This window comes from Pseudopipra pipra, chromosome 5, assembly GCF_036250125.1.
Source record: "Pseudopipra pipra isolate bDixPip1 chromosome 5, bDixPip1.hap1, whole genome shotgun sequence".
NCBI lineage: Eukaryota > Metazoa > Chordata > Aves > Passeriformes > Pipridae > Pseudopipra > Pseudopipra pipra.
In genome coordinates, this window is record NC_087553.1 from 26,528,563 (window position 1) to 26,556,109 (window position 27,547).

At 37.0% G+C, this 27,547-nt stretch overlaps 2 protein-coding genes across 13 annotated transcripts in view; both read right to left on the reverse strand.

Annotated features, from left to right (window-relative positions):
* Positions 1-27,547, reverse strand: part of ATF7IP (activating transcription factor 7 interacting protein) — an 88,544-nt gene that overhangs the window by 20,453 nt on the left and 40,544 nt on the right. For 6 of the 12 annotated variants that reach the window (XM_064655221.1, XM_064655216.1, XM_064655224.1 and 3 more), the window contains exons 3-11: positions 20,288-20,374; positions 17,613-17,758; positions 16,333-16,470; positions 15,181-15,246; positions 14,579-14,652; positions 13,987-14,075; positions 12,040-12,678; positions 10,457-10,524; positions 8,792-9,094 (exon numbers count right to left, since the gene is read on the reverse strand). In XM_064655221.1, coding sequence (XP_064511291.1) covers positions 8,792-9,094; positions 10,457-10,524; positions 12,040-12,678; positions 13,987-14,075; positions 14,579-14,652; positions 15,181-15,246; positions 16,333-16,470; positions 17,613-17,758; positions 20,288-20,374 — 1,610 coding nt within the window. The remainder of the gene's footprint in view (positions 1-8,791; positions 9,095-10,456; positions 10,525-12,039; positions 12,679-13,986; positions 14,076-14,578; positions 14,653-15,180; positions 15,247-16,332; positions 16,471-17,612; positions 17,759-20,287; positions 20,375-27,547) is intronic. The other 6 variants (XM_064655218.1, XM_064655217.1, XM_064655226.1 and 3 more) reach the window with 4 other exon arrangements.
* On the reverse strand, positions 2,754-8,783 carry LOC135414436 (uncharacterized). The gene is made up of 2 exons (XM_064655233.1): positions 6,864-8,783; positions 2,754-6,832 (listed from the first exon to the last, which is right to left on the reverse strand). The coding sequence occupies exon 1, from the start codon at positions 8,699-8,701 to the stop codon at positions 7,565-7,567; it is 1,137 nt and encodes a 378-aa protein (XP_064511303.1). The 5' UTR covers positions 8,702-8,783; the 3' UTR covers positions 2,754-6,832; positions 6,864-7,564.

The window sequence follows — 27,547 nt, forward strand, 5'->3', positions numbered from 1 at the left end:
TTTTCCTTGAGAAAGAAAATAATTATATATCGACTTTCTGGGACCAGTGTCATAGGGATATTATAAAAATTTTAAAAAAATTACTATAAAAGAAGGGTTCTGAGAGGTAATAAAAATCCTAGAACTTGTAAAAAAATGCATAAATGCAGTGAATAGGGCCACCTGAAGTCACAAATAAGATTTGCAATAAAACCAATAATTAAGAGCTTTCCTCCTTCTTTTGGAAGACTGTCATTATATCCTCTATGTCATTGACTGCAATATCTAATAATTAACCTACGCACTAGCAAATAGTAGATTAATAAAGGGGAATCAGAAAGGAATCAGCCTCACAATAAAATGAAGGGCTGTCTCTGGTGTTCAAGTGATTCTGAAGCAGTTTCCTCATCTACCTCTAGAAAACTAGGGACACTGAGACAAGCTACTATCATTACATGTTTTTTCCACACGCTGAACCATTTTACTGTTGTAAAATACACTGTAGTGGGAGAAAGAATATCACCATAGCTTTGCTAATCAGCAACTCTTTCAGATCGTTACTGCTGCAAATTAGGTTTGATTTCAAATGATTCATCATTTGAATTTGAAAAGAAAGAAAAAATGCTAGGGGTAGGTGTCTGTAAAAGAGCTATTCCAATTTCACAAGGATAACAAATGCAACAAAAGAGATGGGATTTAAAGGTCAAAGCACATATGGCAGCCATGATATTGAGAAAAGAAGGTTATCTCTCACCATATCTACAACTGTGAAATTTAACACAGAAAGAAGTTACATCATCACAGCATATATACGTCAATGGCAAACTACTGTAGAAAACTTGGAAAGAAATCTCTAAAACTCAAACTGAGCAGCTGGGTAACATGCACATGTACTGTACCACATGAAAAACTAAAAGCTACATGTTGGTATTTTGAAGAAAGTTCTGCATATGCACTTCTCTATTTAAATATGATGTATAAGATTTTAAAATTTTGGTATTATATAACGCCACAGTTCAGTTCATCACATAGAGACAACAATGTAATTGATTGTAATGCCACCTGCTTTTCATAAAGGAACATTTCAGTATGTAAAAGTTAAAAATTAAGGGGAAAAAATGCAACAACAAAAAATATATTGCAAACTAAGTAAAGACCAAAATTTTGAAGACTATGTGTGGCACACTGACACAGTGCAAGCAATTTTTATTATTAATAGTTTCTACTGTAACAAACTAGAAAAAAATCTGGAGGTTGTAGAACAGACAATCCATGAAGCATCACACCACCACAATAATACATGACGCACCAAGGCGTTATATAATAGCAAAATCAATCTTAAATTATGGGGAGTGATGTTAAAATATGTTTTGGGAATGATGTGTGTGTGGAGAGGGTGGCAATACTGTGTTTGTATGCATAATTATACGGTTGATATTTCATTTTCAGTTGTCCATATACAAAACTATAGATTTCAAGCACAGTCTAAGCAGTTGTGGAAATGACCTTCTTTATACATTTTTGAGCACATTTCAGTCACTGACTGTTCAATGTCAGAATTATCATTTCTTAACAGTAATTTTTTCCAATGCAATAACTCCCAAAAAATTGAAGTAATTATTTCAGCCTTGCAAAGATGTCATGAAAATCCACTCAACCAGGTACCAAATATATTTGTCATCTCTTACCAAAATAAAAATGAAAATGATAATGCAATGAAGTGAGCAGTTACCAAGATCATAGTATACACAAACAAGACTTCACAGGGCTGCAATACATGTCTTGATAGTGTGTGGTTGCATACTTGTATAATACTCAAATACTTATAACAGACATTTTACGTATTGTATTCACAAGATTCCTGCATTCCCCGTACCCTTAACTGGTACTGTGCAACACTTTCTATAGAACAAGAACAGTACAAGCATGGAAAAACTTAATAACCAGTCACAGTAACCCCCTAAGTATTATATACCCTCTCATTTCTTCGGTGCAAAGAGCAGAGGTTGCCTCAGCTACCCTTATTAACAAGAACACAAATAAGAGACTGGTTGCCAGAAAAGCTGGTTTTAGATACTAGCAATCATAATTCCAACTAAAAGTTATAAAGAAAGGCTTGACACAATGCTAACAGTACTTTTCTACTGCTGTGATTTGCTTTTTCCTTAATCAAACAGTTAAAAGGGTATATAATAAATACATACATGTGTGCATGTGCACACATGTCTTTACTGGTTCTTACTCTGAAGGTGAAACATCTACCTTGTTTCCCCAAAGCCCAGTGACAGTTTCCCAACAGCATTATGTGGGATGGCCATCTTGGATAGTGGAAGACCATCTTACTCAACAGTAAATATATTTGTAATACTTTTTGGATTTCTTTAATGCAGCTTTTAAAAGCTATTATCCATGTCTGAGGTAATGATATAATCAGTTAGATTGTTTTAATATTTTTCTCAATTTTTTGGCCCCAAATAAGCCTACAACACACAAGTATGTTTATTCATTAAAAGCTGCTCTCAATAGCTGGGGGTGGTTTAGGTAACACAGATATGGTTGCAGGGAAAGACTAATCACTTTAAAAGTCATACAAGAATGGATTCACCTTAATTTTGTTCTTTAAAACAGTCATCCAATTCAGCTACATGAAATCCTGGTAACATCTTTATAATTTAGATTTCTAATTAGCCTCAGGCAAAGGTTCCACCTTGCTAGTAGCATTTTAAACAGCATAAACATAACCCCAGGGTCAGAGACAAAAGTCAAGTAGCCCATTTTACATACATACTTATATATTTATTTTCAGTGACAAAACCATGAAATGCAAGGAAACATATTCATCAATAATGCTACAACAACATAGAATTAATAGCTACTTATAAACTGTAAGCTGACATATCTACTTTGCTCACATTTCCGAAGAGACATTCACAGAGTTTAATACACATTGCAAAGTAAGGGAATAGGAGTTATAAATGTACTTTATTAACGTTTTACCAGATGGATTTCCAACAGTCAGCAAAAAGCTTAAATTAAACTGCAGTTCAACCAAACAAATCAAGGTATGTCAAAAACAACAGGAAATGGATAGCACACTGCAGACTTCAATTTAAAAAACTAATATTAGCTGAAAAGTGAAATGCACAGCTTAAATTTAGACTGAAAAAATGGTTTACTCCATAAGAGGATAAGGTGCACCTGGAGTAGGAAACAGGGGAAAAAAGACTATTCACCTGACCTGGTGCTTTAATAAATATGATGCAATCATTCTTGAAGATTGACTTAGGCCAGCCATTTTTAACACATCCAATACTGTTCAAATTTGTTCACTCTTACTTTATGTTACAATATAATAAAAGCTGCTTTCATAGATTCTCTCAGTATACCATAGCTCTATTTATATATTATATATAATATATATAAATCCTGTATCTATAACTGGGATACATACTAAAATACTTGAAAAACCGTTCTAAAGATTTGCTATATAATTAAAGATGCCTTTGCCTCTGTAACAATAATATTTACCCCAATACATTAAAAGTGCTTGTCATGTCTTCAGAAATGCAACTCTAGGACCCCAGGCACTGGAATGGCTGTTGGTAAAATGTCTGGGACTGAATAACAACTCTTAAATTTCTGTGTATGCAGGAAAAGGTGAAAATAACAGACTAATACAAACATAGTAAGATGCCCCCTCCCACATCCCTGTGGCCACTCCTCTTGGAGTAAGAAACAGAGGAATGCAGAATAGGAGAAAGTCATACAGCAAAACCATATCTCCAAGCTGCTTACTAGAAACTCTGACTATACTGACCCCTAAACAGCAATTACTGAGAAACTGTACAGTTCAGGATAACCAAATATACCAGACTAAAACCACAACAAACCTCAAAACACATTCCATTTCAAAGCATCCTTTCAGTGCCTTCAAGTATTTGACACTGCACAAAGGAGCTCTTCACACGGTACAGAAAAGATGCATAGATTAAAGAAAATTTAACATACTCTCAGATATTGTGCCAAATTCATAAAAACAAAAAGTAATTAGGGTACCCCTTGAAGTAACAGCCGAGATTTTCAAACTTAACAGGAAAACACACACAGAAAACAAGTCCTAGATTCACATCACTAGTACCGAAGCTGAATTATGAAAATGAGACGCAAACCTAAATGTATGGATGTATTATTAAGGTTCCAGTCATTCCCCACTGTTTTCAGTCATCCCCATCAAGGGAAATGGAATTTAATCAATAACATAGCTGCCAGTACTTAAAAAATTAATTCAGTTGATTTAGGCAAGATTAAGTGCTGGGGTTTTTTTTGGCAACTGAAATAGTCTTATTTTAGGGAAAGATCTAATTAGAAAATTCAAGAGTGATAGATGATAAATTTCTTTCAAAGAATATTTGTTATATTCAGATTTTTAAAGTGAATTTTAAATGATGATTAACAATTTTGCACCAAGTTTACAGTCAAAGTCTAAATTTAAGTTTAGATAAACAAACTGTACTTAACCGGGTGGTTCACCAACCAGGTTCACTTACAGTGAGAAAATAATAGGAAAAAAGGAAACTGTTATCTTGCTGTTTGAGGTTCCCTGCTGATACTGTGACTGAGGAGTACAATTCATGTCCATTTTGATACAATTCACGATGTTCACAAAGCATAACCTGTACTGCAATGAATAAAACTGACTTGAAACTTGACCCCCTGCTCCCAGTATTACTGTACGCACACCCAAAATTGACTTTACAAAAGCAGCAAAACACCCATTCTGTTTGTCTGCTTCAGTTTTTCTAGAAACAAAATACATGTAGGAAAGATTCATTTAACACTTTAGAGGTGGGAGGGGAAACAGGAGAAAGATTTTTCAGTTCTGGAAGGTTAGAAACATGTTCCATTAATAAGAATTAATTCGAATATTAACGGAAAGCTTAGTGAACAATGACCCCAGTTCTTATGAAGCAATACTTCCAGCTCAAACTAGGAATACTTTTCTCATTAAAAAAAACCCTCTCCCATACAAAAAACCAGAAGCTAGTAATACTGCAGTCAGTAGCTTTGAAGCATCAGGTTCAAACTGAAGGTAGCAAGAGGACACTGTATAGTTGGTGCCAACAGAATTAGAATTTAACAAATGAGAATCCAAAAATACCCAATTATAGGCCAACACAATGGAAGTCAAGTTAGAAGCCAAATGATAATAAAAAAGAATCAGAGACATGCCAAAATTGGCCAAATATTCTCTTTTTCTATTTCAATCACTGAGTAGATTTGTATTAAAGAACGAAGCCAGCAGCAATACGCTGTTACAGTAAGTCACCCAGATACAGTTAGGACCAGAGCAGGGCATGTGCTCAGTATGACCACAGTACACAGCAAGAGGGAACAAAAAAGAATAGTCTTCTGGCAACATACTTTACTTGTTTCTGCAGGATAAATGTACAATGCCAGTATGCTGGAAGAAGCAACTACCTGAGAAAAAGACAGGAGTATTTTCTGGGGTGGAAAGTAATACATACCCATCCTGGTGAAAGTTTAGGGTGAATTTCTTCAAACAAGAAATTAAATTTGCCAGTGTGGCTGAATTATGAATTCTATGAATCCCTAAAATTTGGAAATCCGTGTTACCCTAAATATATACCTAGACTATATATCTAGAATAAGTTCTTGCATATTGTAAGAACTTTTTGCCCTTTGTTTTTTCACTTTTTCTTCTATCTAGCCATTAGAAAGGATTACTTCTTTACCATTTCTATTTATTTTAGGCTTGACAAAATTATAATTCTGGATCCATGCTTTCTTTCCTCTAGTCACTGACGCTGTAAATTAATGTTGCAACTAAGGAAGTACAGGACTGTGCAGAAATAATTTTTGTATTAACAATTACATCTGATCAATGATCTCAATCATTGTAACAGCAGCAAATAAAAGTGACTGTAAATATAATACACAAGATGACTACACAACTTTTAAAACTTTTTAATTGTTAACACGATCCATCAGAAAATGGAGGATTGTGCTAGTCTTACACTTTGGAAAATGGATGCATTAAGTATGAGTAACCTACCCAAGGCCACAAAGGCAAACATTATCAGCCAAGATAAAAACTCAGAAGTTCAGGCATCAAGCCCTCTGTGCAGACTATAGCAGTGTCTGTGTAGACTATACACTATAATAGAGCGATAAATCTCATCCAATATTTGAAAGCTTATGCCAGCAAGGAAGTTCTCCACAGAATTAAGAATTTATCATGGTCAATCTGTCATTTCAGCTGAGATTTTTCTCTTTTTTGTCCATTGCTGAGCAACATAAACACTTCCAGTGAAGTCCTTAGTGTGATAAACCATGTGGTGCACGTGTGTACACACATTTGAAAAGGACAAAGCAATTCTTATTTCATTCAGTTAATATAATGGAAAAGTTTAAACGCTCCACTGTTTCTTCTTCCAAAGTGGACCTACCATAACTTGTGAATCCTATGATCAGTTTTCTGTTTTTATTTACAGGAAGATCTCTTATTTGTTAGAATCTCTGACAAAAATTATTATTCCTATATCCACTATCCTGAGAATTTCTAATCTGTAAAGATCTATGAGAAATTTAATGACAGGATCAATTTACTACTCTGAAGAAGTTAAAACCAAAAAAAATATCTGGATAGGGTTCAGTGGGGAAGAACAGGACATACCTCTTGTGAATTATACTATACTGACAAAGATTATACTGCAAAGATGATGTGAAATGTAATGAAGGCGTGGGTGAGAGGAAATACAAAAAAACCTTTTGCATGCACAGAGACAACACTTGGACTCTAATTACCTGCCATTTAAGCAACAAACCTGTCCAGCTCTTTTGAGAGTTTTCCCCATTTCATGCACAACTGAAGAGATCCTAATTTTAATACCATGCATATCAAACGGTGCCTCTGGAGAACCGAATAACTGAAATCTTAAGCCAAAATATTAAATAGGAAAAGGAAAGACCTGCAATGCAAATCTGCAGCTCACAGAGAGGAATCAATTTAGAGGAATGGAAAAAAAAATAAAGGCACAATCCTCTGGTAGGTGTGATAACAATTTGAACAGAGGGCAACAGTGGTCAAGCAATTCCAGGTGTTTTCATGAATATGTATATATTTGTAGTGCATCTGCATCTATTTAATTCAGCTTCCACCTTCTTGGTGCTCTTCAGTAATCAAGTATTTGATTTGTAAGATGCTACATCAGTGCCAGCAGGCACAAAATGGTATGATAAATACACTCCTCACAAAATATAAAACCCACACTCTTAGTGAAGAAAGCACATCTTCAGCTAAATGGAAATCAATATTTCCCTTTAATATTTTTAAAATAGCTCTGCTCAGCCACCTAAAGAGTCCCAGTTGCCACAAAAAGTCATACAAACTCCAAGCCCCGCTCTGTTTAATTTTCTGTTCCATAGCTCACATCATGAATGTGAACAGGATTCTTCTTGCTTAACTAGACCATAAGAAATTTCTTTAGCAGACCAAGTGAAAAAACAAATCTGATAATTTTTTCATTTTAGCAATTAATTTGAAATCAGTTCCATTACAGAAGCATCAAGTCATTGGTTCTTGTTTTATCACACGCTTTATAAAGACAGGTTTGTTACAACAGCCTTGAAGGGGACCGGCAGTTAGGTTCCCACTGGTCACATTCTTGGGGAGAAACACCTTGGAAGAACTGTGATTCAACAGGACAGGGCTTTTGCAATTTAGAGCTGGGTGTCCCTCGGGGACTAAAGCCACAGAATTAATGCCAGGTGGCACCACTGATTTCGCAGGGAATAAAATTTTGTTTTGTTCTAGAACAACGTGTTTTACAGAAGAGGTGGAGGCACCAGACAGTGATTCTTTTATCACTTCATTTGGGATCTTGCTATATAGGTAATTGGGGGCATTATTTTCCATTACATCTGACCAGGCCCTGTAGCGAACCTCTGCAGATCCCCAGTAGTGTCTAATAGCAGACTCGGAGCGATGGCCTGTCACTGCCATTATTTCTCTAGGCCCCAGTCCTGCTTCACAGAGTAGCTGAATGGTGGTAGTTCGGAGAGAATGATTGGTGTACCGCTGAGAGAGCCGGGCTGCCATACTTATCCTGGGCATCATGGTACCCAGGTAGTTCACACCCATTGGTTCTCTTTTGTACCAGACAGGCTGCTCTTGCATTTGCTCTGATGTTAGCTTTAAGGGGTGCAGATAAAAGGCAGGGGGTTCTGGAGGCAGCTTGGACAAATAAAGTTCCAGTGAAAAAACAGGACAGTTTGGGTCACCTGGCATATCATACATTTTACCCATTTTATGAGGATCTTCTCCATTTTTTCCTTTGCCAGGATACCTAAACATAGCATAGCGACGCCCATTCTTGTCCTTCTCAACAACAAATGCATCCGGAGCCAGATCTCTCAAAATTTCCCTCCCTCTCTTGGCAAAGTGCAACTGCAAATCAAACCACACCTTGTTGACGAGTGCCAGTGGACTGTGCAAACCCAGCACACCAGATTGTTTAATCTTACGCAAGTCCTCAGCAGCTATAGGAGGATGGTGGTGAGTCTCATCCTTCCCCTGCATGCGCAGCATCTTCAGCACGCTCACAAACACCATGTTTGCACTAGCAAACTCTTTGTCCTTCATTAAGCAAATCTGACGATTATAAGGTGGCATTTTGAGATGCCGGTTTAAGCCGGCCCGCATTGACTTGTAGCTTGCCACACTGTAGGTATTTCCATCATGATTTCTTATTGTGTAATAAAACTCTCTTAAGATATCATTAAGTTCACTTACTGGGACCAATTCAAAGCTAGGATCCTTGCCATTTTTGGCCAGCCACTGTTTTAATAGGTTAGCTGCCCAGCCAGTCTGCTTGTGGGTGTTTTTGATGCTCTTAGCATCCTCTTCCTCTTCCTCCAAGCCAAAGAGGACATCCTCAGGGAAGTTAAAATTCGTCTGTGCTGCTTCTACTGCTTCTTTATTTTCTGATGAAGTCTCTTCCTGTTTCAACTGCTTTTCGAAACAATTGATCAAAGTTGTACCATCAAATATGCCACAGGTATACGGCACACAGCGAACTACTTTTTGATCTGAGAGCTGTGAAGCGTGGAGTAATATGTAATATTTTGGATTTAATGTAACAAAAAGCAGGTGGCATTAACTGGATTTTTCAAATGATATGGCATGTCAATTCCATATCTCACTACCCAATTAAAATGTATCAGGTCTTTTTTAACCATGGCATTACACATGCTTTAACTGATTGCATGGAAAGCAAACCTAGAACATACACTACAACAGAAGACTGAAAACTGGAAAACATCCTATGTCCTATTTCCCTCCTCCTTGCTCACCTTCCGTTGCTAAATGCCACATCATACATATTCTGTTTTTCCAAATTTTTTTCTTGGTTTCAGACTCTAATTGAAAAAAAATTCCAGAATATACATCCTATACTGAAAATTAAATCTTAAAACTGTACTTCTGTCATCCATTCTGGTACTGGATTTCCTACGTATCAAGTACTGACAAGTGTTTTAATAGCTATAATCCACAGGTATCTTGTGAAGTTCCAAACAACCATTCTCTATGAAATGCCTTAATAAGAAGGTAGAGTGAGGCACAGTTTATACACTAAAATACCTTTAGGTAGTCTGGCTACCTTTGCCAGACTATTTCTGTGACAGGTGAAAACCAGAATATTGTCCAGTGTATTTTCTTCTTGCTTTGAAATACAATTTAGATTTACCTGTACTTTGAAACACTAATGAATTTGTAAATTTTGGCTAGAAGAAATTAATTTTATTCACCTTAATAAAATGACTTCTAACAGCAACGTATAACTATGAGGTGATTTCTGAAATACCTATATATAGAAAGAAAATAATTTATGAGTAATTCTAAATAGTTTAATTTCAACCTTTACATTTCAAAGCAAGTTCAACAAATTTTAGACAAGGAATCCAGAAGTACTACATTTTCTCCTTTATCATGAAGCAGCTATTCCTGAAGAAAGCTTATTTTCCTTTCTGTTTTCCTATGACATATAGCAATCAAACATTAGAATTCCAATTTTAACTTCTGGATTAGCGCAGAAATGAGAGCACTTTCATAATGTATAAAGTATTTGTAGCTTTAAGTTCAAGCCCTTCAGACAAAGATGGGGCAGGTTTTCTTTGTATATTAGCTCTGTTTTAACAGACAAATTTTTAGTGTGCTCCTAATTTACTAACTTATCTACCTACACAACCCCATCAGAAAACTTCTGAAAAGATTATCAGAAGCTCATGCTCCAAATAATACTCTGAATCAGAAGAAGAAAAATTCAAACGGACAGAAACTAGAAAGGATGGCACAGAAAGAAATTAAAACTGTTTCATTATAAGCAATAAAGGTAAAGAACTTTTCTCCTGTGGATTGTAACTTTAGAATTTTATACAGAAACAATCAACAGCCTACCTGTGTTGTTCCCTCAGCAGCTCGCTTGTTTGCCGAAGTATCTGTTGGTGGCCTGCTTGTCTGGCTGTCTGGGGGGTCAAGAAATTGTTCATTTGCAGTATTTAATCAGTACTAATTACTGCTATCCACTACACAAATTTGGAGACAATATTCAAAACTGTTTGATACTAAACATTCAGTATGTGGCATATCTAACTTTTAGCCCTTATTTTCAATTATAAATATTCAGGTTTGATTACTGTGTTCCCTTCCTTGTAAATTTGACAGTGTATTATAAACATTTTATGAGCAATACTCTTGCCTATCTGAGTACAAAGTATAACTCCAACCTCTCCTCTGTCTGTATGCAAATTGACATGATACTAAACTGAAAAAATATTACAATTATTAAATATTTTTGTGCCAAAAAAACGGACTGAAAAATGGATGGTTAAACAGACTGCAAAATGTATAACTGAGACAATTTGTGCAGGAAGACTGAGTATCTTTACTAGCTCAGCCAAGTATCTAAATGTATCTAAACTTAAGAAGTTGCTTGAACATTTGATGTAAACATTTAAATCCAAATTCTCTCCCTTTTTATTTTAACCAGTGCTGGCCCAAATCAGTGTTTCAGTTCTGGTGAGAAAACTATATACACTAAGGCTATATGATCTGCATAAAATGGGATACATTTTTTGGACACACGGGTCCTTCTTTGTGTCACTGGGTCTCATCTGGCACAACCCTTTTTATGTTGTGTTAAATCATTTTTATTTGCTATAGAGCTAGGAGTCAATACAAAACATAAATGACCAGCTCCATGGAAGACATATTTTAACACAGGTAACTTAGAGATGGGAAAATTAAAAGAAACTAGTTCTGATGTCAAGCTCTGCTTGAGTTCATTTTAACATTATATTGTGCCAATGACGAACTTGCTATAACTCCAACTCGTAAATCTTGAAAACCTCTCAGAAAAAAGAAATCAAGGTATGTAAAACCAAAAGTGCAGAGAAACATCATGGCATGGACAAAGATTGAAAGAAAGTATTTTAAAACAGTTAACCTAGATACCATTATTTGAACATTTATTGTGTTCGGAGACTTTATTTTAAATACTATAAGTGTACTTCTTTGGAACTAGGTTAGTATTCAGTTGTGATTTTTTCTCCCATTTTGTTCACTTTCAAGTGTTGTACAAATTAAGTTCCCGATTATACTTTCCTCTCAGCATGTCTTTGCTTAGAAAGGCAGTCAAACTATTTTGAGAGACTGTATTAAAAATAAATACCAAGTTGTTAATGGTAGAATAGAGGAGTTTCTGACTTCCTGCTAGGAATTACATAAATCAAGTTTCAAATAAAACAAAGCTTACAAAGCCACACTACTGACTCCTTCTAAGGAGGGACTATTTTCAACAATCTCTGAAACACATCTACCATACAGATGATTTTCATCTTGAAAATTTCAACAGAAACGCAAACCGGAAGAATCATCTCTCTAAAACACACTAATAAACAAACTTCCACGGAAGTGCAGTTTTGTATTTCCCTCTGACAACTGTTTTCCTTTCCCAGTGTTTAAATTCAAGCACAACTTACCAATCTTGGGTGCTACAACGGTGGGTGGTTCAGTAGGCGCTGTATTATTAAATGCAGAGACAGGAATCTTCATCTGTAGGGGCGCTCGACTGCTGGTTGCAGTATAAAGTCCTGACGTACCCACTGTGGGCAAAGAAGTCCTTGTGGTCTGGGCAACAGGATGTGCAGTAGAAACAGCCTGTACTGCCAACGTTGTGCCTATTGACCCAGCACTGGCTGTAGAGTTCCTTTGAATACCAGGACTGGGCACAGGTGGAATGCTATTTGGTTTAGTTGTGTTAGTTGATGCCAAAGACACTGTAGTTTTGGTAAGGCTACCAACTGTAGATGAGTTTTGTACAGATATAAATTCAACATTGCCTGACTGCTGGTTAGAGACCAAAGTCCCTGTGTGGCCTTGCAGAAGTGGAGGCTGGGATGACACTGCAACAGGGACATGCAAGATTACGGGCAAAGACTGCAGTGAGACAGCCACTGACTGAGTGCTTCCAGCGGGCACCTGGTTAGTGCCTACAACCGTAGCTGTGTTAGCTGTGGGAAGAACTGCTGTCGTCAAAGAGCTGGTGGAGGTCACTGGAGTTTGAAGCTTAGGATGTCCACTGACAACTGCTGGATAAGGAGCAAGACTGGAAGCTGGCACTACACACAAAAAAATTAATAAAAAAAATTAAGTATTTGAACCAAGTGGGAAGTTTCACTGCAACGCAACAAATGGAAATGATTTATCATGAGGGCAGTGAGTCACTGGAACTGGTTGTCCAGAGAAGCTGTGAACACCCTATCATTTTAAGTGTTCAAAGTCAGTCTGAACAGGGCTTTGAGCAACCTGATCCTGTGAAAGATGTCCTGGCCTGTGGCAGCGGGTTGGACTAGATGATCTTTAAAGATCCCTTCCAACCCAAACCATTCTGTAAAAGAGGTGGTGTATGATTAACCTTTTTTGCAAATAAAGGCTATAAATACTGTTCTTCTGTTGTACATTCTGATATGCAATGGCCTAGTTAAAAAACACAGTCAGTACTGTACTGCTTGAAAGAAGTGGCAGGAAAAAAAAAAGATATATAAGGAATTATGACAAAAAGGCTTGAAGAAAGCTCCAAGATTTAACTGTTGGGAACATATAAAATACAGCATTTTAAACACTCATTACAGAAATGGTAGAGCAACTGGTCCTTCACAAAACACAAGAAAAACTATGTCAGTTATGACTAATTTGCCTTGTATAGGTAGGACCTTGTATCCAGAAGGTTCTACTGAAACCAAGTATTAATGTGTCAGAGAAAATACTCACTTTTATGCAACAAAATTTCAAGACTAAATCCAAAAATCAGGAGCATAAGCTACTGAAAGCCTATATATGCCTACTATTAGATAATTCTGTGGAAAGGATTCAGCATTCAATATTAAACTATTTTTAAAACCGAGGATGGTGAAACTACAATGAATGTAATTAATGGTGGGTTTGAGTCTACATTCCCTATAAAATTTTAATCTAGAAATTCCATTTTTCAACATGATTCCTTTAAGAAATGGGGTTTATAACTGCCATTTAGTTTCCTACTCAGTTTCTGTAGCCATTAGGTGGAGGGGAGGATATTAGCATCCTACTATGACCAAATACAAAACAGGGTCTGAGCCATGTGTTTCACTTCTTGGCAGCTGAAACTCTGCCAGTTTTGCTGTCATACCTAGCGTGGAGTCTCCTGAAGCATCTAATTTATCCTAATCTAATTTTGGCTGGCCAAATCAACACATTTTTTCACATACCTGGTAAGCCCACTGCACAAATATAAACCAGAAATGTGGTAGAGAGTTAAAAATAATAATTTTTCATGTCAGAAAAAAAAGAAACAAAATTGGTTTTGCTCTGTTTAGTTAGTTACTTCTTTAATGGAAAGCAATAAAACTTTTAAGAAATGTGTTTACAGTCCATAGGGAGTTTCTTACCTGCACTCACAGGTGCTTGAAAAGTTGCTGGTGTGCTCTCTCCTACGTTCCTCTTTGACTCAAGCATCTGCCTCACTGTGCCAGCATTTCTATGGAATGAAGTTTCAAGTGGCATTTCTCAGTAAGTCATGTCAGGTATATTTATGAACAGTACAATGGTGAAAAAATCCCCTTATTTTAGAGCTATTCTTTCCACTGAGATTTTCTAAACCCATTTTCTGGTCCTCATGGAAATTAACTTTGAATATTCTCCTACTAATAAAAGTGCAGAATTATTTGTACATTTTCAAGTGCTTTCACCAAGTTTGCCTTCCAGTATGAGAATTTTCTCATTCTTGAAATTAAACTTCTAGTTTTATCCATAATTTTTAACCACTAAAACAACAGCCCAATTTACCTAAAAATACATTCAATATTGTCAATTTATGACTTCTGTGAAAGCAAATTGAATTTTACAACTGAAGAGCAATGAAGGAAAAGGAAGAACACTTTAATTAAGAAAACTCAAAATACTGGGATTACCCATGACATTAGGTGTCTGAAGTATCCTACTGTAAATTTTAACATGGTCACAGCGATGTGGTTTGCTTACCTATATGTGGCATTGTTTGTATTTGCAGTGTCAGTTGCTGCTTTCCCTGGAGATGCAGGTGCATTTGCTGAATTCTACACCAAATGAGAGAGAGTGAAAGAAAGGCCATAACAAAACAACTCTAAGTCAGCTTGCAAACTTATGCTTTCATTCTATTTCATATCCACTCACTTCTATGTAAGAGGTTCATTTTCTGAAGCCAACACTGCAGGAGAACTTTACAATTCCCTGAAATCTCCTTGGTCCTACCTGCCTCCCTCTCCTATATCCTCTTTCCTTTTGCCCCTCCACCCTAGAATCAAGGTACTGGGATTCACTCTTATTTACACTGTACTCTTCATACTAAAGTAAATTAGATTCAATTATATACAGTTTAAGGTGTTTTCAAGCTAATAATGGCTAAAGAAGCTTCTGTACAAATCAGAATTACAAGCAGATGTTGAAAAACTTCTTTCATATCAGTGTCTTTAACCAAACCAGACAAACGTACTTTGTGAATGCCACTGAACAACCAAATCACATCTTTCTGCATATAAATTTTCTTTATTTTTCAACACAACTCAGAAAAAGAAAACCAAACCACGACACTATCTAGTTCGTACTTCCTGTCTCTTCTTCCAGTCCTCCTTGGCTGCTCCAAACCGCTTTGTCAATCTAGCAATTTTAGCCTAAATGGGAAGAAGATGAAAACAAACAAAACCATAAATGTCCTCCCCAAGAGCCATGAAAGAAATTATACAAACTAAAATATATACAACTAACACACCAAGTCAAAGGTTATCTTCATATGAGGGGAAATTATTCTTCTTTGAAATACAGTATTATATACAATATTATATACACAATATACAACTGTATTATTTCAGAACAGCAGAAAGACACATCTGCATATCACAATCAAGCTATCTTATAGACAACTTGAATTATTTCCTTCCTATTCACAATTGCACAAACCGAATCCCTCTTTCATATTCACATGAAACCCTACATATATGAAAGCCTTACATGATGTTATTAATTTGACAGTGTAGTTGATGGCTAAAGACACTGGTACACAAGTATATTGTAAGCATCTTAGCACTCAAAAAGTCAACGTAAAATGTCTCGGGCAGCAAGAGGAAAGAGCTGTGTGGTAGGAAGTGGTCTGGCAAACTCCATATTTCTTTTAACACTAAAAGTATAACAGCCTTATTGTTTGAAGTTGTTATGACAGAAGCTTTTATTGTCTTGTCACTTCAAAATTCTTTGATTTTTGTGATGTTCCTCATGTCACCAGTATGTATGTATTTTCTATAAAGAATACAAGAAAGCATACTGTATTCACCACTAACTATTTGTTTCCTTGCTGATTGTTTAGTTTCTGGGGAAACAACAGTCAGCAAACTTCTGGCTTCATAGAGGCATTAGATATTTTCATACCTAGCATTTATTTGAAAAATGTCATCTAACAGAACAGCACAGAATGGAAGAAGAAAATGGAAAAGTGGTTCACTAGCAGCTAATGAATCAGTTTGCCAGAAGGAAGATCTGCTTTGGGGTTTTTTGATGATTAATTGGTTGCATTCCTCTTTCTGAGTTGGAAAATACAGTTTTACAACTCAAAAGGAACATTAGTATTTGCTGCTCCTCCACCCTCTTCTCCCCTTGTGGAGCCAAAATGGCTTCCCTACTGACAACTACAGGAGACTTACTACTAAATATTGAGGAACTTATTTTTGATTTTGACCCCAGTACGCAGCTGAACACACACTCACCTGCAGTTCAGTAAACGCAGTTTTATGCCTCTTGGTACATTCAGCTTTCTCTATTCGGGTTTTCAAGTCTGCCAGAGTCTTGTCAAATATCACACACTGTAAAGTGCTAAGTTTTTCTTCTAACAGTTTCTGGATAACCTGCAAAATTATTATATTAAAAAAATAACAATGCAATTCCAAAATTTGAGAGACCATCTATAAAAATATTCTCAATTCTTAGCAAGTATCCTGCTATAAACAAAACAATGAGAACTGTTGTGCCCTGTCAATCAAATAAATCTATAGTCACCAATAAGTGTGTGGTTGCATAGCTAAGAAGTTTCTACATCTACTTTGGCAAATACAAATGGTCCCTCTTTGCCATTAATTTAAGAAATTAGTTTCATTGCTGTATGATAAGTGCATAAAATCTTACTGAATATAAAAATAACCTTAATAACAGAAGATATTTTCTTAAAGTGCAGTGTTTACACAAAGTTTTCTTCTTACTTTTCTGTTCTTGAGAGGGACACTGGCATTCAAAGAACAGAAACTAAAGACATTTAACAAAACCTTATTTCTGAGATGTATTTTCCCCTAGCAAAAATGCAGTGTTGCTTTTCTTGCAGAAGCTAAAAACAGAAAAAGAAAAGACTGATTTCCACAAATTTTGATAAACTTATTACTTAAATTTTTTCTCCCTCCTATACCTTTTGCAACACAAAAAAAATGTCTTGGGAAACAAAAATAAATAAGCAACAAACGTGGTTCAGTTTTTGCCATCCTACATTGATGAAGTTACAACACACTAGCTAACTAATGGAAGAATAGCACAATTTTTTTTCTTCAAGATCATAGGTTCCTTACATAGCAATGGTGCAATCAGTTCTACAGAAATCTGCAAAATGCTATGTTGATTGTGCTTGTTTGGAGACTCTTTAAAGCTAGGCACAAAATAAAGCACATCACATATAAGCTTCCCACGCTGAAATAACACCTTTACCAAGATTCTCATACTGGAGTCATATGAGACTTAAGAGTTTAACTATTTTATACATTTCAAATATAACTCCTGCAGCAGAGTTTTCAAATGATATTTGGTCTCTTCTTAAAAGTAAGGCAATGTAGGACTTTATACAAAATAAGCCAACTTTTGTTATTTGAATTATATCCAATGCTCAACCACAAAAAAGAGAAAGTGTTTGGGGGTGCAGGGAGTGGTGGGAAAGGACAGCTAATTCAAAGCTGGTAACACAAGTGACAGGTGCGTGTACGTTCTTCGCTCTGCACCTCCGTTCTACCTTTTGTAATTTTTGGTCAACATCCTTTCTGGCTGTAATTTTTACTTGGAGTTCTGCCTCATAATCTTCTTCCATGTACCGACGATGTTTAAAATGAACATCATCCATGTCCTCAGATTTGGAACGCTTTCTCTTTAGTGCATCACCTGGAACAATTAGATACAACTGCTTGTGAGGAACTCTTGAAAAAACAGATATCTGCAGAATGCCATGATTACTAAGAAGTTTCATTTGTCTTCAATTTAAGCTTTTTCATTCTAAATCAGTAAGAATGCCTTTGGGAAAACAACACGCTTAATGACATCAGAGCAAAAAACCAGTCCCTTCGGTATCTATACACTACTGCCCTGCTAGTGATTCCCCAAATCACTACCACATATGCAAAATGGCTCTAGTACCACCATTCCCCTCTCCAGAACTTCCCTCCAGTTCTATCCTGCTCCTATCAGCACCATCCTATAATGAGATACAGCTTCTGAGAAGCAAAACAAAATCCTCTTTTGAAAAGGGAATCATCTTCTCAGGATTCCAGCTGAATTAAACTGCATCTCATTCTAACTGTGCCAGCAATGAACTGTATTTACCCACCATGAATTTTAACCTGTACCTCCAACATCTGACTCAAAAAACATTCAAACTTTTTTCTTACTTCTTGGGTAAGAAGTAAAAATCTAACAAAAGAACAGGCTCAAAACAGAACTATAATATAAAAGTAATTTTCATCACAGTGATGAAGCACAAAAGACTTCATTCACTCCTCCAGCTCCTGGCACTGTGTCCAGTAGAAGATTCCTAAGGACAGGAGTGACATTTGTTTTCACCGAATCTTCAAGGACAACAAGGACCCAGGGAATTACAGGATGGTCAGCCTTACCTCAATCACTGGGAACATGATGGAACAAGGATCTAGAAATTATGTCTAAACCCACTCAGGTGGTGGTGATGGGGAACAGTCAGAATGGATTTATCAAGGGGAAATCATGCATTATCAGCTTGTTACTGAAAAAGTTGTATTTTCTTCCAAAAAGGAGTCTATGTAGCATTGGGGAAGACGTTGGAAAATTCTTTTAACTTTAGCACAAAAGTGTTTTGACCCCTACATCTGTGACTAATAGTCTTGTGTCAGCTATTGTTTCCCTATTTACCTGTATCAGTGACTAATATGTACTAGCAGATGTCTTATTTTTGAGAACAAGGATTGTGTGTCAGTGCAAAGAAGTACGTTATGACCTGGCCCCATATTTAAGATACTCTCAAGGAGAAAAGATTCATTAGAACATCTGCAACCATATCCCAGTAAGTCCACAGAACTAATTAGTATATATGCATGTATTCAGAAAGTGTAATGAATATGTAATAGAATTGTGATGAATATGTATTAGTGTCACGAACATAACCTGGTCTGTTAGGTTGCTGGGTGTGCATGCTTTATGGAGCTATTCTCATGCGCCCAGCGTGTTGAATAAAGTAGTATCAGCTTTCTAACCTAGCAACTGGTTGGAGAGTTTATTTCATGGTTTGCAGTGACAAGCCTGATAGAAGGCTATGGTGAGACAACTAGCTTGGTGGATGAGGGGAGAGCAATGAGTGCTGTTTATCTTGAGTAATGTTTTTGACACCCAAAACATCCTCAGAGACAAATTCATGATGTATGGCCTAGATAATTGGACTGGCACAACTGAGGGGCTCCAAGAGCTGTGATTAGTGGCACATAGTCCAGCTGGAGCTCCTCACTAGTTAAGTACACCAGCAGATGCTACTGGTACCAACACTAACATCTTCATTTATGATCCAGACAATGGGATAACAGGACAATTTGCAAATGATGCAAGACTGGTAGGAGCGATTGGTACACTAAATGGTTATCATGCCAGTCAGTCACACTGACAAATTGAAGAAACGGGCAAACAAGAATCTCATAAATTTTAACAAATGGAAATGCAAAGTACTGCACTTGGGTAGGGATAAACACATGTACTAGCACAGGCTGGGAACTCGCTGGAAAACAGCTCTGCAGAAAAGGCCTGGCTGCTCTTCATGCACATGAAGTTGAACATGGGCCAGAAATGTGCACTGTTGGCAAAGAAGGCCAACAATATCCTTGGCTGCCTGATGATGAGTATTGCCAGCAGGCTGAGGGAGGCAATTATTCCCCTCTAATCGGGACATGTGAGACTGAACCCTGACTCTTATGTCCAGTTCTGGGCTTCTAAATACAAGAAAGATGCAAGAATACTGGAGAGAGTGCAGTGTAGATTTACCAAGGTGTTTTACAGACTGAAGCATCCATCATGAGCTGGAATTGTTTAACTGGAGAAGGCCATTAGGGGAGAGTGAACAAGACAGAGCAAGTCTCTTAATGAGTACTAGTGACAGGACAAGAGAAATGGATGTAAACTGAAATACAGGAAATTCCACTCAGACATATAAAAACTTTTTTACTGTGAGGGTGGTCAAACACTGGAAGCAGAACACTGGAAGGCTGTGGAATCCCCATGTGGGGAGATATTCAAAACCTCTCTCTGGAGATGGTTCTGAGCAAACTGCTCTAGTTGACCAGGTTTTAAATAGGGGCATTGGACTATATAATCACTGAAAGTCCCCTCCAACCTCAATGATTCTGTGCTTCTAATACAAACCACCAAGTGAAGCATAATAGTTTTAACATTACGTACTTTTCTCTGTTTGTTTCTCTTCTTTGTGGGCCTCTTCTCCTTCTTTATTCTCCTCACTCTCATTTCTTCTCTCCTCCTTCACCTCTTCTATAAACAGAAGAAAGAACTCTATGTGTTACTTAGATGTCCAAAAGTCTTATAATCGTCCTAGTTTGACTAGCAAATTTAGAATACTTATTAAAGACCATGTCAGGGAGGGGAAATAAGAATGATAGAAAGGGAATGCAGATATGAAAAAATAAGAGAATACCCTCAAAACAAAAATTTGAACTATCATCTAACACAGTAAGATTCACTTCTGAATCTGCTTAGCAATAAAATCAGAATAACTGAACTATAATAACTATAATAACTGAGGTAACATAATGTTTCAGTTACCTCTGAAATGAAAAGAATGTATTTTTAAACTTAGCTAAAGTTGTCAACAAACTATTTTAGCTTATTTTTCTGCATAGGGAAAATGGATAAAAATTTCAGTAACAAATTACTAATATGTTTCTCTATTTACAATTGGCAAATTCAGCCATAATCTTTATGGTAGAAAAGGCCTAGATTCTTCTTTGGTTAACAAATATGAATTTTCATTTAAAGTTTCTCGCTAATACAAATCTTGATAATACAATATCACAATAGAGGACCAGTCATTTAAAATTATACCTTTTAGGAAATGCTTAAATAAAGAAAAATCTGAATCCCCAAACACACAGAGGTTAAAATGAAAAATGCTAACGCTTCCTGAAAAACTTTATTATCTGTTCCATTACATTCCATTATGTGTTTCATATAGGCCGTATTTGCTACCTCCTACACTGGCTAGATATAACCTGTAACTATTGCTTTTGAGATTACATTAAAATCTATCCAGAGCAACTCAGCACTGTGCAACTGTACACTTCTTCAATTTCCTGTATTTGTTTTGTCATTCACAGCATTTACTACCTTTTCTAGGGAAAGTTCTAGCTGCAAAGGTATGCTTGATGCTCTCTTAAAATTAAATTTTACTTCTATTATGAAGAACATTTGAATGATTTAAAATAAGTCACCTAGTAAATCAGAAAAAGGAAGGAGTCAGAAAATAAAAATCTGAAATTATGACAATTTTTATTTTGTTAATTCATACAAGGAATAATATTCAGAAGATAAATTCTGCAAAGCAAAGCTGATTTACTTTTAAGGTAATAAAAATGGTATAGTGCCTATGCCACCTGCTTTTTAAGACTTACAGATAAGCTCCATGTGTTTAAGTGTTATGAATAAAATAGGACTAATTTACCTAAGAAGCTAAAGGAGAGTCATTAAGTTCAAGAGAACATTTCCCACAATTCACAGATTTTAATATTCAGCTGAAAGACACAAATATTCCACAGCAAGATACACACACCTGGAATGTCTTTAACATAAGTTAAAAGCTTCAAAGTTCAGTTTTTTTCAGTTCTATGTAAAGGACAAGTAATGTCAGGGAGAAGGAGGTCCTTCCTTTACAAATTTCCATCACTGTGAAGAAATCTAGCTCATTTAACTAAAAGTGGTTTAAACACAATGCCCAGCTAAACCTCTCTAGTTAAGGAGGAGAAAATTTTACAACTGACTATCAGCTTATTTTTCACTGATAATTTGTGATCTTGTTATCCTGATGCTAGACAGGCAGAAGCAACGAATGCAACCCTTCAAAAAACCTGATTATATCATCAAGTTATCAGTGTATTTATCACAATCACAGTTGTCTTAAGTCACACTATTTGCTGTGCATCTCAACACAAAGGTACAAAGGTGTTTTGGGGTTTTTTAAATTTTTTTTGACTGTTTGTCTGTTACTAAACAGTTGAAAATACCTTGTGATAATTTATACAGCTACAAGCATTTATACCTGCTTAGTGACTGGCTGGTTGACTATTTGGATGTCAGTTCTGCTAAAATACATATGTAAATGGAAATAAGAATAATCTGTAAGCCTAAGAGCATTTGAACAGTATTTGAAAGTTACTCTGGACTGCACAGTCATACTCATTATTTCCCAATCTTGTGACTGCAACACTGTCCTTATAGACTGGCTAGAAGTGAGGTGCATAGACAGCAATGACAAGAAGAACGAAAGCGCAGTCTTTCTAAGTAGTGAATCCCTGACCAAACTCTACACCAAAGTTATTATAATAACAGAAATACAGATTTTCCCCATAAAGCATGACAGAATTTGACTATTTTTGTTTTGGAAAAAAATCATAGATTTATGTACCTTCAATGGAATCATCAGGACTTAGACATGCTGGAGAAATGGAATGACAAACACTTTACGATACTCAACAAGGACAAATACAGAAATCCTGCACCTGGGAAGGGAGAACCCCTGCAATGACACAGGCTTGGGCCACACAGCTGGAGAGCAGCTCTCCTTTGAGGGCTCACACAGAGAGCAAGCAAAGCATGAGCAAAGAGCGTGCCCTGGCAGCAGAGGATGTCCAGAACTCCCTGAGCTGGCTTACAGGAACAGAGCCAGTGTATCATAGCAAGTAATTATTGCTCTTTATTGGCAGCCTTATGCCATCTGTCAGTAAGGAGCAAGGGACTGCTTAGGGACTGGGGACCTGTAAGAGAGGCTTGTGCAGCACGGAGAAAACAAATCTTAACAGGGACTTAAAAACTGCTTTCAGTGTCTGTTAGGTGGCTTTTAAGAAGATGGAGCCAGACTTATTGTAGAGGTGCATAGCAAAGAATAAGAGATAACACATGTAAGCAGAAATCAGAGATTCCAACCAATAAAAAGAAAAATGAACACATGAAGAAAGCCAGGTTGCCTAGAGTGGTCATCCAGTCTTATCAACTGAAGTTTTCAACACCTAACTAGATAAAGTTCTGAGCTACCTTGTCTATTTGAGAGTTGACCCTACTTCGAAAAGGAGACTGGACCTATTTAGGTCCTCTTGTGTATCATAAAATATATAAAAAAAATAAATCAAGTGAATCGAATGCAAAGCAAAATATCCTTGTTTTATTTATTAACACATTTTAGTTGGGAAAAAAATATCCATAAAGGACTGAAAGATTACAACTGAGCAAACCAATATCCATTAAAGGGTCCTTCAAAGTCTGTCAGACAGAAGTCTGTCTGATTTCTGGTTTGCAAAATCCAGTGGATCAAAAATGCAGCACACTATGTCTTTGTCTGCTGCATTAAAGAAACCTTTTTCTACCAATATATTCAGCTACCATTTGCTGATTTAAAGACCTCCTTAATATTCCTTTGGATGAACAAAATCTATGTTCTTTTAAGGTTTCCAGTATGAAGTTTGTTTCCAAATGCTGAAATACTTTTTGCAGCAACTCTCTGAAAGTCTTCCAATATCCCTTTTTGAAGTAAAAAACAAAAAGAGAAATATTATTGCAGAAGAGTGGTTTCATTGGTGCTACTTAAGTGGAACTTACTTTCCTATTAGTGAATTCAAGAATTTGGACAGCTAGTTCTATCACAACATAGAAACAAAAGTTCATGCTTAGTTGTTTATCTGCAACTAACATGTTCTAAAATTCTCTTTTCAGAAGACAGGCTGTACTCTTAACTGTTAAGTGCAGGGTTTTTTCTTAAAAGGTTGTATAGAAAAGCCTAGAATCTGGGTGTCTAGAATGCACTTGAAGCGCTAGAAATTCTGAGAAAGACAGACTTCAGATTTGCTCTGGCGGAGATACTTACTTGGTCCAATTTGACAGTGTACAGATTAGGTAAGAGACAGAACATAGCAACAGCTGCACAAGGCAAAACCAACAGTTCATCCAATCCAGGATCCTACTCCTAACACTTTCATGTCAACAGCAGCTATCAAGTAGGGAGAAGTATAAGGAGGAGAAAAGAACAGTTACATACAGTCCTAGAAAACTTCCTCGGTTTTCTGAAAAATTGCTGGTGAAAGACCTCCAGAGCCTTAGGGTTTGTCCTTGATAGACTTCAAGAAAACTCCTCTTCCACGGAAGACAAATGTAGGTAAACTTCTACCAGTCATTGAACTCCATATTTCTCCACTGGAAAATCACCTCTTCTTTCATGCCTTGATCCTGCCTCTCACTTTTTTCCTTTCCTCCATGTGGTTCTTACCGAGGAAAAGAAAGGAAGTATCTAGACTCCATACCACTTGCTGTTTTCCACATCTTTGTCATATCTCTACTCCAACTTTTTTACAGGCTAAAAGACTCTACCATAAAATACTTTTCATCTTTGTCTAAAAGTTCTCTTTCTGATATGATTTGAGTCAGGAAGTGAAGAAGCTGTAGGAGGAAACAACCTGACAATGTATAACAGACAAAGAGGGGATAAAGTACAACTCTGCACACAGAAAACCTCAAGCCTCACACAGTGCAAGGACACAGGAACAGCTAAAGGCCACACTCAAAATAATAATAAATGGAGATTTTAAAAACTGAGGAATAAGAAGCCCGTGACTTCCAACAACAGAATGAAGACTCCCTCTCTACCTGCAAATCTGAAGTTATTGAATGGGTATAGCACTGATGGAACATTATGAAGAAAATCCTCTATTAACAGAGGCATCAAAGCCAGGTGGATATAGGGAAGTCCACGGGGACATATGAGATGTACCCAACAGTGCTGAGGGAGGTAGGCTGCTGGCACTGTGAGGCCCCTGTCCATCATCTTCATGGCAACCAAGGGAAGTTTGGGCAACCAAGAGAAATGTCAGTGCCACGTTCAAGACAAGTCAAGGAGGACAGTTTAGAAAAACTATAGGCTGGTTGGCCTCACTTGACATCTTGGGGATGTTATAAAAAAAGTCCTCAGCAGAAGCCATTATCAGGCACACAAAGGAAAGGAAGGTGACTGGGAATATTCAGCTTGGATTTAGCAAGGGCAAACCATGCCTGGCAGATCTGGCAGGTTTTTTACAATGGGCTCAAAGAATTGGCATCAGAGATATATAATCCAGCAGGTGGCTTAGCACTAGAGACAGTCTTCAGGGATCTGCACTGGACTGATGCCGTGCACTGTATTTACTAATAGCCCGGACCTGTGGATAGATCACACTTTGTGAGTTCATAGATACAAACTGGGGAGGAGTGGTAAGTTTTCTGCAGGGCATAGCTGCTATTCAGAGACAAACTGGCAGGCTGAAAAAGTGGACCAAGCACATGTGCAAATGCAGTCCTGCATTTGGGATAGAATAACCCTATGCAATAGGACAGGTTGGGGGTTGACTGGCTAGAACATATCTTTGTAGAACAGGGCCTTGACTCATGGTGGAAAGCAAGCTGAATGTGGAGGATTGTGGACCAGGGCAGAACTTAAAGGGTTAACAAAGCAGTCGACATTGCCAGAATGGAAGAGAACGTGGCAGAAGGTGGGAGGAGGTGCCTACGATCTGCATGGAGCCAAAGGTCGAAAGACCCAGAACATGACTGAAGAAAAGAAGAAAGTGTGTTGAGAGCTGATAGGTGCAAAGATGGACATTATTCGTTAATAGGTAGAAATATGCATACTGTAATTTTATAGGGCCAAGTATTGCTTGTTGATAGGTTGAAGATGCTTAGCTCACAGACCAGCAACAAAACTAGTTCCTCTATAAATAGAGGCTTTAAATAAATAAATGATTCTCTGATGACCAGCGGGGGTGTCTGTGCCACAATTGCTACAGCTGAACACTAATCAGCAGTGTGGAGTAAGTTCAATAGCATTTCAGGCCATATTAACAAGAAATGTGTCTAGCAGAACGAGGGAAGTGATTATCTTTTGTTGAGCACTCGAGAAACCCTCAGAGTGCTCTTCCTCCTCCCATCCAGAGCACTATGTCCAGATTTTGGAGTCCCAATCCTAAAAAGGCACTGACAAAACCACAGCAAGTCCAGCAGAGGGTCACCAGAACGGTTAAGGGAAGGAAAAACATAAGGAAAAACATGGTATGTGAGGAACTGCTTTGCTCAGCCTCAATGAGTGAACACTAATTGGAGATTGTATCACTGCCTTCCATTACATAAAGGGAGGACAGAGAGAAGATAGAACCACTACTCTTTGAGGTGCACACTAACAGAACTGGAAGCAGTGGACACAAGCTGGAACATAGAAGATTCCAATTTAGAAAATTTTTCACTGTTAAAGTTGGTTAAATATTAGGCCACCCAGGAAGAAGTTATGGTTTATCCACCCGTGGAGAAGCACAAAAGTAAACTGCCAAGGTCCCTGAGCTATGTGATATAACTGGACTTGCTTTGAGTAGGAGGTTGAAATAAAGACCATCAGAGGGTTAAATTAAAATTACTCCATGATCTTCCCTGTTGCTTTTTCATGTACCTTTTCCAATTCTGTGCTATCTTCTTTGACATGGGGAGTGGGAAGGAAAGAGAATTAACAAAAACATTTAAGACCTCGGTGTCTCATGGTAAAGTTTTCTTCAGCTTCTTAATTTGTTCCCAGCATTCTTTACTTGCTTTCTTCAACTGCTACTCTATCAATATTTCCTCAAAGCTGCCTTCCATAATTCTGGAAAATTTTTAAGTGGTGAGTCAGTTCTACTTTCCTATCAATTTATTAACACTTTTGTACTCATGAGACCCATTTTGTAGATAACCACAATGAGTTTCATCTGCCATATTTATCCCTCAGTCATTCAGGATTGTAAAAATTCTTCTCCAGTCCTTCACAATATAATCAGCAAACTGTCACCTCACTACTTACTGTTCATTTTAGGCAAATTATTAATTCTGTCACGCAGTGCAGTCTCTGGAACAGATAACTGCAGTTTTATTTTTCATTCTTCGACTGATTATTTCCTCCATGAGGACTTTCTATCTTACATGGAGACAATTTAATTTCCAAAAGTTCTTGGTAAGAAATCAGTTGTGCTTGGATATCCAAGTGAATTCAAATACATCAATCAGGTCTTCCTTATCATGTGCTTGTTTGCTTATCCAAAGGGCTCCAAGGTTTTCTAACGTATGATCTTTTGTTACAAAAATATGTGACAACATAGCTATTGTATTTACTAATTCCACCTGAGAAAAAGGTTCTCTTAATCTGTCCATTTGAATAAAATCTTCTAGTATCATTCTTCCATTGTTGTTTAGCCATGCTGGTTTTCATTTGGACTTCTTGATATCTTACTTCTTAACTGAACAGTTTGCACCTGTGCCTCCAATAGAGCATCTTGGAATGATCTTCATGTGGTCTCCACAGTTTTAATTTTCACAGACTCCTTCCAGAAGTTATTCTTTATCTTCTAAGATAACTCTACCTGTTTTCTCATGTAATTGTTTCCTGCCCATGCA

What these genes read in the sequence shown, in the direction of transcription:
- LOC135414436 (XM_064655233.1), bottom strand. Translation starts at nt 8,701, where the DNA reads ATGCGGGCCGGCTTAAACCGGCATCTCAAAATGCCACCTTATAATCGT.